At 29.2% G+C, this 11,454-nt stretch overlaps 1 protein-coding gene across 1 annotated transcript; it reads right to left on the bottom strand.

Moving 5' to 3' along the window:
* Positions 1-5,494: 5,494 nt before the first annotated feature.
* Positions 5,495-9,429, bottom strand: LOC124428357 (glutamate receptor 2-like). Its single transcript, XM_046972301.1, has 8 exons — positions 9,139-9,429; positions 8,720-9,049; positions 8,565-8,639; positions 8,493-8,502; positions 8,206-8,411; positions 7,998-8,087; positions 7,452-7,615; positions 5,495-5,576 (listed from the first exon to the last, which is right to left on the bottom strand). Exons 1-8 carry the CDS (start codon positions 9,427-9,429, stop codon positions 5,495-5,497), a joined length of 1,248 nt encoding a protein of 415 aa, XP_046828257.1.
* Between the last annotated feature and the right edge of the window lie 2,025 nt (positions 9,430-11,454).

Below are 11,454 nucleotides of genomic sequence, written 5' to 3'. Positions count from 1 at the left end.
GTTGAAAAGTAACTAAAGTACTCCTTATATTATTTATTTATGTTTTTTATTAAGTAATGTTGTTTGTATGCTGTATTAACTTTAGTTAAGTTATTTGCAAAAATTGATTATGAATGGACAAAAAATATTGGTGGAGATGGTAAAATCATAGGATTAGATGAAGCTAAAGAAGACGAGAGGAGGTACAATGCTGGGTTGCGTTTTTCTGTTTTCGCTATACATGCATGTACTTTGGTTTATTCGTCTCATTATACGTCATAATACTCAAAATAAATGCAATACTTTTCAAACTTTTCTTGTTAATAACGTGTTAATAAACGATAACCGAAGATTAAGTTATAAGGAAGGTGAGCTTTATAATACATGTCAAGATCAAGGAAGATCGGAAATGTATCCCCTCATCTTCATTTTTACCAAAAATAAATCAAGAAATATTGAAGCAAACCTGCAAGATCCTGCTGACAAAATATACCCCAAATCTTCAAAATATTATCGAACAATAAATATCTGATTTTACGATCGATTCCATTTTTTATTTTCAGAAAAAACAATAAAATTGATGCAGCAATTAGTACTCCAAACATAGCAATCCAAATAGACTGAGTGGAAGTCTATAAAAATAACAGTTTTATTATTCATGAAAGTTAACGCATGAAAAAACAAGAAATAACAAATTTTACTACAAATTTTCGTACTAAGAGGTAAGATGATTTAAGATGATTTCCAATGTAAAATTTAGAGTGACATGAAGTTCTCCTAATATTCTACCGATTATACCGTCTAATTCGCTATCCTTGTCTATAGTTATGAATGAAGAAGTCTAAAAAAGAAAAAGAAGAAAGGAGAAAGCAGAGACAAATTTTGTTAAGCAAAAAAAGACATAAATATTTTACCTCAATCATAACAGCTTTCATAATTAAATTCTGTAAATTATCTTTGATAAAGAAAATCTAGAACCACATTTTATTGATTCCTTTCTCTAAGCTCCAAATTGCTACATCATTAATCTCGATTTGATGCGTATTGAACGAATACCATTCTCGTAAAATGTTTTCCGTACCAAAACGGACCAACATTTCGGAGTTGAATTTTAAATGAAATATATTACCTGGTGGTTTGTGACAATAATCGGAATCGCTTTCCTCATAAATGAATTTCACTTGCTACACAGCTGATGTCAAACGTACTTGTTGCTAATGAAAACTCATTCATAGCGTTGTAATTAGAGATCACCATTATGTAATACAGTCATATAATTCGGTTCAAGTAGTTCCTGGAATCGAGAGAAATACAAATTCGTGCTCGCAACCTTTTCACAAAGTGCTCGCCTTCATTTGAACATCGTTGTTGTCATTTCACAATACATCATTTCAATGGCACAAACAATGCAATTTTTTTCGTCTGTTGATTGAATAATTCTAAGGCTATTATTCAATTTTAACAAATCGACAATTATTCAATAAACTGAAAAATTGTGTATCCGACAGCGGAAGAAGATCACGCGAGAGTGAATTTTTTAACTATTGAAAGGATCACGTTTTTTATTATGATTTTCGTGTAGATTGGAAGTCACGTGTGCATATTAGTGCGGAGAAAATGATTTTATCTTTTTATGTAATTTTAGTAGGATCGTTGATTTAATACCAGATCTTGCGCTCAAGAGCATACGTCTACATTATAGATAAATAATACGAATAATAGATCGTCTTTTGTTTTTTCAAAATTATTCATGCAATTTTGCTTTAGCCATCCTACGCATATATCCTACATGATAGAGTGTAAGAGGAGAGAATATACTAAAAATAATGAACACTTCCGTGATCCCTTTTTATCTTTACGTGATCTGCGCGTCAAACTGGCGGCCACAATATAAATTTTATATCATATTACATAAATATATGTAAATCCATGAATGTAACTACATAACATAGTTACTGAAAATTTATCATAATAAGCCATACCACAAGCAATGGCAAGTTGATAAGTACCGTCGGGAATGAAGCTCTCCAATGAATCAAATAGTAAGACACGAATGACAAATGTTAGAGAGTTTATCAAAGCAGCGACTTAAATTAAATTAATTAAATTAATAATAAATTAAATTAATAAGCGACAAAAAAGATGATAATCAAAGAAATATAGAGAGATATGCTATTCGTAATGAAGACTTATCAGAGAAATATACATGAAAGGAATAATTTGATTGTATCTATTAGAAAAATGAAATTCAACGCAAATCGAGTAATATTAAATCAATCCAACAAGTCCTTGTTGGCAAAATACACCCCAAATTTACAAAAATTTATTAACGAATAAATATTTTATTTTACGATTGTTTTTACCTTTCATTTTCAAAAAATCAGGACGACCGATGAAATAGTTATTACTCCTAACATAGCAGTTCAAACGGAACAAGTTAAAATTCAGAAAAGTAAGAATTTTTTAATTTATATAGTATCTTGAACGGCAATGAAGTATCTTCAACCAACGCCATTTTTTTCGTCTGTTGATTGAATTATTATTGAACTATTTTACAATTTGAACGAATCGACGACTATTAAGGAAAATGAACATTTGTGTATCCGATAGCGGAAGAAGATAATAAGAGATTAAATTTTTAAATTATTAAAAGGATTATTTTCAGGTCGTTTATTATGATTATCGTGCAGATCACGCAATGTTCGTGTGCATATTAGTGCAGAGAAAGTAATTTTATATGGTAAATTTATATGGTATATATATATTGATATTCTATATCTTAGTCTGTATAAATTTATTATTTATCAATTAATAAATCTTCTTTTCTTTTACTTTTTGTATTGCTTCTTTATCTTCCTAGATGTTTAAATACACCCATACACATATATGTACTGGCACATGTATGTGTATACATATTTATATTCGTTTTGTTAATGTATCTGCATACGTATATACATATTCCACGTTTACATTCTTGTATATAGGATGGTAAAATATTGATAGAAATTGCTCAAATATCATTTTCATTGAAATAATTTAACAGACATTTTGATCGATAAAATTGAGACAATTACTTAAAAAAATGATTTACGACCACGAAACTTTTCAGTAAATATATGTGAAATGGAAGATTATAGTATTAGTTACTTTTGTGTGTCTGTATACGAGATAAGTCGCTCGATGGTCGAATGAAAATATAATCTATTCTTTGTGAGGTGCATTTGTTTATAAAAAGAAGGGAGAGGACTGAGGTATTGGGAGTGAGAATAAAAGGGAAGTGCATCTTGAGTGATAAATAAGACAAAATAACGAAAGGGACAAAGAGAAATATGAAATTCTGAATGCATATGCTTAAATGTGTTCGGGTAAAAGAAATGCTATGAAGTAGACCTGAGAAAAATGTTAATGGAGGACAGTCTTGACTAGATCAACCAAAGAGTAATGAGAAAAGGTCTTGAGCAGACGAAATGAAGAGTAAATAGAACGTAAGGTGGTCTTAAATAGAACGACTTAAAAGTAAAGTAATATATAGGAAATAGTTATACCTAAAAAATTATAGTAGTGATTAAGAATATATGACAAAGCGACTATACAAATTTGTTTATATCATTAATTAAATAATATGTTTCATGTAAATTTATTATATAGTCAGAATTAACAGATGGAGATGAAAAAATAACCTTTCAACAAAAATATTTATTCAAGAAAAATTTTCCACTAGATATGTAATATGAGAAAATCACTAAAATTATTTCATTGTATAATATATAGGTATATATATATATATATATATTACATAGATACATATTATTATAATATATTTTGTACACCAAACATAATATGTATAACATATAATAAGATACATCCGTGTGCATATGTGTCTATGTGTGTATTACGGGTATCTTCGTAGCGTTTGGTACAATGGAAAATTTGACCTGTTAATAAAACCATATCGAGTTCAGAACGATAGAAATATATATTTATTAAAAATTTCGATGAAATGTAATTCAGTTATGCGAAACTTAAGTTCGAATAATACAAAAAATGAAAAATAAAATCTTTTTTAATTATTAAATACATAGATATACCATATTTTGTGCAAGTACAAAAACCGAAACAATTCTAAAGTATTAAAGTCTGTGTATATATATTCGATAAATAAAGAAAATATATTATATACACGTCTATATCTACAGTATAATGAAAATGTTCTGTTTCAATTTAAAACTGTTATACACAAGTATATAAGTAATGCAAGGGCTCAAATATTCATACGCATATTTCTATTTCATTGTGCACCGTAATGATTCGTGTAATCTATTGTAATATTTTTAATAATTTTCTTCTGCTTTACATAAAATCTTGACGATTTAATCGACGGAATATGATGTATCGTTGACAGTTTCTTCCCTTTACGCAGAAAAATACACTTTTCTATGGTCACTATACACGTACTCAAAATGATATCTATTGACCAGAAGAAAATAAACGATATTATGGGGTCTGACCATCCAAGAAGTTTGAAAATATCCATTTTTTTTGCACTTTTATTAACTAAGTTTCGCGAACGATTTAAATCATAATCGGTATTAAAATTCGAAAAATTAACGGAGTTAACGGTTTTTCTAGATAAAACAGTCGGCAGATGTGAGCGGTAAATCACGCATTTCGATACGTACGTACTCGGTGCAGATACTTGTTCTATTGTGTCCTTCTGTATGTATACGGAATGTTATCATTTGTCGCCGTTTTTTCTATAATCAGTTGTGAAGCGTTCTATTAATAATTTTGATGCGTAAGGCATGCAACAGTGACGTGAAGTTCATGAAATCAAGCATCCGTGGATGTTAGTGCATTAGTGGATTACGAGGCTTTTCTTTGCTTTACGGAGTATCGACGATTATTGAATATAGCTCAGGCAAAGTAATAGATTTAATAGTTAAATCAATGTCAATAATAAACTTAATGCATCTACAAGTGGGGCATCGATTATGTATGAATTGTGCATGAAAGTTAAGAAACAGCGTTGCGATACCTCGGAGATCTGAGCACAAGGAAATACGATAAACGTTCGCCAAACACGCAAATCATCTCAGAAAGGATTTCAAGATGCTCATTGTACTGCTGAAGAAACATCATATCAGCCAGGAATTGCTGATTAAAAGTGAGCAAAAATCACTTTTATCATCCAAATAACCGGATACTTACTTTCTTTTGCATTTTTCTCGAAATTACAATTTTCGAGCTAACTGCAAAGAAATCTCGGAAAATACCGGACTGATTGTCTTGAAATTTAGATACAATACTCTCAGATACATTATCCATAAAATAACATTCGATTTTTATGATACATTAATCAGTTTTCTAATATTAATTATTTTGTTGTCAAATTTTTATGCAAAAGAAGTATTTCTGAAGATAAAACAAAATTCGTGCGTTATTTTATAGTCACAACATCCACGAATAAAAAAATATATTCTTTTTCAAATGCATTATTACAGAGATCTGCTTTCGATCAGTGATGCGTATTCCGACGGAAAACCTCTGCGGCATCAACTGCAGCGCCGCCATTTCTTAATATTTTTAATATAATTTTTCTATGAAAGATTGTTTAATCCATAAACTAGCATGTGGCCAAAAAATATTCGTTTAATACATTTGAGTTTATAGATTTTTAAAAATAAGTCCATTTTTCGAGCGTTCTAGATCTTCAGACTACTTAATTTGCGGAAAAGCGATGAACGGTATTTAGTGAAGACCTTCAACGGTTTCTGAACCTTGTGTAGCTCCTCTTATTCATCGAAATCAGTCGATCTACTACTCTGAGAATTAAAGGAAAAGACGGACGATGAACAGATCCTCCGTATTAAGCGACCATCATTGCTAATCCTGTGCAAAAGCGCTTCTGAACGAGCTCTCGTAATTGCGCCATTATGAAGTAACAATTTTCTTGGAGTTATTATGCCAGCGGCGTAATAAATATAATATAAAAACTTTTTCTTATCACAATGAACGTATATCAAGAATATTGTTAATCATACACGAAATTATAATATTTTTTTATTAAGCATATTTGTTAATAATAACTTCATTTCTATTAAATCGTATAACAATTAAAGGGATCTTAATCATAACAAGGATTAATTTATTAATAAATAAAATTACTATGATTCCATTCAATAATATATTATAGAAATGATTAAAAAAAATTCATTAGCGTCACTATTTTGCTTCAGAAAACTGTTTTATTTACAGACATTGAACATACTAAAAGCGTAGCGTGACAGAAACAAAATTTTAACAATACTCATATCGACAAGCATTAATTATTAATGAGACAAACATGAAATTTCCGATAGTTAAGTCATAATAGTTGTTATATTAATGTATAGACGATCGGGTTAGGATGCTCCATATATTTATTGATTGGAATTGCTTCGCCATCAACCTGTTCAGTGATTGTCGGTTTTGTTTTATTTTATTACGTTATTACTTAAAAAAAACGACGAAAGAAGAATCAGAAAAAATAAACGTTTCGCTACACAGAGTCAAAGGAAATTAAATCTTAAGATTATCTCAGCGTGATTTTATATGTAAAGTTCGATGAAGATTTGTTAAAAAACGTTGAGAGAAAATTGACTTTAGCCTTGAAATTCAAGATCAATTTTTTTATGTGTGCATTGCATTCTATTCGTCGTGAAAATAAAAAGGTTCAAAGGAATCATTGGTCGGAGCTCAACCGTTCTCTTGAAAAGTAACTTTAAAGTTGTAATAATACTTAGAAATCTTTTATTTAAAGAGTGTTTACATTAACAAATACATATAAAGTTAATAACTTATTAATAAAAAAGCAGTAGGAAACCACATAATATCTTCTAAGATATGTATTTAAATTTAATAAGAATTAGTAGTAAATGATAGTATCCAGAAGAAAAGCCAAATCAACATAATTTTTAGCGGCTAGAACTAATGAATTTAGAACCATTCCATTAGAAAATTATAATCTGAATATAAAAATTCATTGAGCACATATATTATTATTATCGCTGATATTCAATGTAAGCACATTTATTATTTGTGTAATATTTTGCAATATTTCTAATAACTTCTTTGCTTTATACATAAAATCCTGACAATTTAATCGACGGGATACTTTAAATCGACATATTTAAAATCGCTTTAAAATCGATTTAAATCGACATATTCTTCCTTTTATAAACGATAATACTCTTTTCTATGATTAGTACACAAGTACTCAAAACGATACCAATTAACATAAAAAAAATAAGTGATATTAAGTCAGTTAGCAGAACCGGTTGGTGCTTGTTCATGTCATCGTATTTCTTTATAAATATCGTTTCTTTTAAACGATTTATCATACCATTGCCGACAGATTTCTGCAAACTAAAAAGAGCTAATGCTTTAACGTATGATAAGTAAAAATTTATATTATTAGATTTTTGTATTCTTACTGAAAATTGATGATGTCGGTGAATGGATTGTGCTTAGATAAAATTATAGCCAAACAGTTTATACTTCCTGTTCCAACTTGAATCACATTACATGGTAGTTTATTATCTATATTCTTTTTTATTTCATCATACGTGTAAATTGCTAGTTTTGGATTGTTACAAATCTGTAATATGTCAATGTATATTAATAATAAAACTGTATACAGAATGTAACGAAACTAACTATAAAATAATGTATTATTCATATGTTGAGGGAATGCAATCAGTATTAAGCAAATTATATTAGAGAAATTCTGTATATCAAAAAATTTAGCACAATCGTTATATCTTTGTACGTAATGTAATTAGAATTTTCTATTTAATTTCAGCAAATAAATTAAACATAGTAACAATACAGTAATCATAAGATTTAGAACAATATTTTTCTTCTTCTCACATATAAGGTATATATTCCTGTAATATCGTTACAGTCTGTACATGTAAACGTTATTCCTTTTATGTGTATGTGTGTATGTATGTATGCCTGTGTATAATACTCGATCGTACTCTTTCAAATCCCTCCAGTGCAGTTATGGGCAATTTTTCTTCATCTAGCATCAACTTCATTATTTTTTTCGCAAGTGGATTTTGCGAATTCTACAAATAAATATATTTCTTTGTCTTTCTGTACTTCTGTTTTCGTACAAACATATGTATGCATTGAATAACTTAAGTTACACATATGTGCATTTAATGATGTTTCTATCATACTTACTGCAAATATATCATAAGATGATCCATGAAAGACGGCAAGTTGATAAGTTCCGTCTTGAACGAAGCTCTCTAATGAGTGAAAGGGTAAGATACGGATAGGTGACGTTAAAAAACTTATCAAAGCTGCTGAATAGGTAGCCCATAAAACTGTAACTAGAAGAAATATAGAGAAGTATGCCATTCTTAACGAAGATCTACCAGAAAAATCTACAAAGAAGGAATACTTTGTTGAAATATAATTATTAAAAGAATCAAATGGAACGTGAAACAAGAAACATCGAATCAAACCTATCAATCCCTGATAACAAGATATACCCCAAATCTCCAGAAAATTATCGGAAAATAAATGTTCTGTTTTACGAACAGAAATGCCACTAAGATCGACCCAACAATTAACAGTCCAAACGTAGCAATCCAAATGGAATTAGTGAAAGTCTACAAAAGTGACAATTTTATGATTGATGAAGGTTAATCTATACAAAATAAAATAATAAAAAGTTCGACCGCAATAGTACTGAAAAGTAAGATGTCCATTTAATCGCATGTCTTTCTGGTTTCCGAATGAAGAGACAATTTTTGGAAGTGAAAAAAGGAATTGTGAAGTCAACGGGATTTAATCTCTCATGGGTAATGGAAAATTTTGCAAGAGCAATGTCAGCACGTCCATCATGTACTTCTGCAATTGCTCCAGAACATGACTGTTTTCTTGCATTCCATCTTCCATGCTCTTCCACTTTCGAGACAATATCTAAACTAAAATTAAGCGTAACAGAAAGTTCTTTTAATATTTTACCGAATAAACCATCTAAATCTTCATCCTTCTTTACTCTTACGAATGCTGTATCCTAATGGAAAAAAGAAGTAAAAAGGAAAGAATAAAGTTAAATCCTTTTTAATATAAAATAGAGTAAACGTTTAGACGAAAATGCTTTACTTTGAGTGCAACAGTTCTCATAACCAAACCCTGTAAATTATATCTTCTTTCGAAAAGAAAATCTGGAACTAATTTAATGATTCCTTTTTCTAGGCTCCACGTTGCTATATCATTGATCTCGAGTACATTAGCATCGATCGAATACCATTCTCGTAAAATATTTTCCATACCACAACGAACCAACATTACTGAGTTGAATCTTAAATGAAATATATTACCTGGTGGATTGTAACAATAATCGGAAATATGTCCCTTGTAAATGAATATCACTAGCCACACAGCTAAAGACATGTCAAAGGTATTTGTTGTTAAAGAAACTCATTAATCGCGTTGTAATTAGGGATCACTACGATGTAATACGGTCGTACAATTTCTTTTACGTAATACGATGATTCGTGCAATTGTGAAAAGTGCAAGTTTGTGCTCGCAATACCTTCTCGAGAAAGTGTACGCCTCCATTTAAACACCATCGTTGTCATTTCCATTTCTGAGGAACATGAAGATAAATATGATAGAAATGAAGAAAAGAGAATGAAAAATATCTTTACCTTTTATCGATTCGGCATATAAAAATACTACAGATTTCCGTTCGTATAATTTGCAAATATCTATGAGAAATGGTGTTTGTTCTCCGCTTATAGAATGAAAGTCAGACGAACTTGCAGTCTTCAGAAGAAAAAGAAAAAAAAGAAGAAACATTTTCTATGACACAATCAACGCCATTTTTTTCGTCTGTCGATTGAATAATTATAATGTTATTTTTCAAATTGAATGTATCAACGAATACATTCTAAAGAAAATGGGAAAATTTCAATGCGATTACGAAAGAAGGTTGCACAAGACTGAGATTCTAAACTATCTAGATAATTAATATGACTTAAATTATAATGAATATCATATAGATCGGAAGTCACGCGATGTTGGTATGCATATTAATGGGAAGATAATGATTTTATCTTTACTGGTATTGATTTAGTACCGATCGATTGATAATTATCTTTTCATTTGCCTTTCTTGTTGCATTTTTTCTTTTCTGCTATATGAACCTATTTGTGTGAGTGCATATATATACATACACAGACACACACACACGCTCACACACATGACTATATATATATTTTACTTTTCACGTATTTATATACGCACATTACTCGTTTATATTTTTCTATATACGATAATAAAATTTTAAAGGAAATTTATTAAAATGGGATAGTTGAAACTTCATTTTCATTGAAATAATCTAATAAATACCCTCATGGATATGAACAAGGCAAGTACTTAAAAATGATTTACGAATAGTACAGTTTTAGGCAAGAATATACGAGATTTATAGAGAGAATATATAAGTCTTTTCTTTTAAGCAATATCCGTTTAACTGTAGAAGTTATATAATGGAATATATTAATAAAGTTAACTTGGATCATCATTAGATCTACACATACCTTGTTCGGAATATTTTTCTTTTCGTCCTGTTCGAATTACAGATGGAAATACATCTTTTAATTTTTCCTGTGACGGCTAGAGTTATTTGAAACACACGGAGTATGATTTTTGCTCAAAAATTATAATGAGATTCTATTGTTTATCAGTTATATTTAAAGACTTTTACAATATACTTATTAAAATGGACGGGGATTGGAAAATTCCCAATGGTCGAGTCCCTTGTACAACTCTGAAAGTCCTCGAAATGGAAATATTTCGCCTTTCTTGATGATAAAATACAAATGAGTAACTACAATTGCAAGAAATATTTTTGAAGAAATAATTTTTTGTATACCATCATAAGATATGATAAACAATAGCATTAAGGTAATGAGAAGAATACTTATATACGAAGCGTTACATATGAAACTAAACGATATTATATGAAGGTTGACCACAAAGTTAACAAATTTTAATGTAACCTAGAGAATTTATCCTTAAATGAACCTATATTATAAAATAATAATTACAGCGCAATTATATGCATATTTTCTGAATTTAATGTAAAATTTAATATTTAAAATTGAAACATCACATATTTTTCCACAAATATTTCAATTAGTTTATAATGTATACAAATTATATACTCTAATATTAAAGAAATTTCTATTAAGACTTTACATATTTTGTTGATAATAAAAAAATTCTCATGACAATATTTTCTAAATTTATGTAATAATTTGTGTATACTTTGATCAGATATTTAATAAGATTCTCATTATTCTAATTTTCGAGTTACTACAAGAAATACTTAATGCAAGTAAAACAGTCAAAATATCGACATGAACTCGACCATTGGAAGATTGCACTACGTAAAATATAAACGGAGTCATT

The sequence above is a fragment of the Vespa crabro genome, chromosome 12 (genome assembly GCF_910589235.1).
Source record: "Vespa crabro chromosome 12, iyVesCrab1.2, whole genome shotgun sequence".
NCBI lineage: Eukaryota > Metazoa > Arthropoda > Insecta > Hymenoptera > Vespidae > Vespa > Vespa crabro.
This window is presented reverse-complemented; position numbering and strand designations above follow the sequence as displayed.

What these genes read in the sequence shown, in the direction of transcription:
- LOC124428357 (XM_046972301.1), bottom strand. Translation starts at nt 9,429, where the DNA reads ATGTCTTTAGCTGTGTGGCTAGTGATATTCATTTACAAGGGACATATT. An exon ending in TGAGAACTGTTGCACTCAAA is followed by an intron (nt 9,050 to 9,138) that starts GTAAAGCATTTT and finishes TTTTTCCATTAG; the next exon opens with GATACAGCATTCGTAAGAGT. An exon ending in ACCGACATCATCAATTTTCA is followed by an intron (nt 5,577 to 7,451) that starts GTAAGAATACAA and finishes AATCTTTCATAG; the next exon opens with AAAAATTATATTAAAAATAT.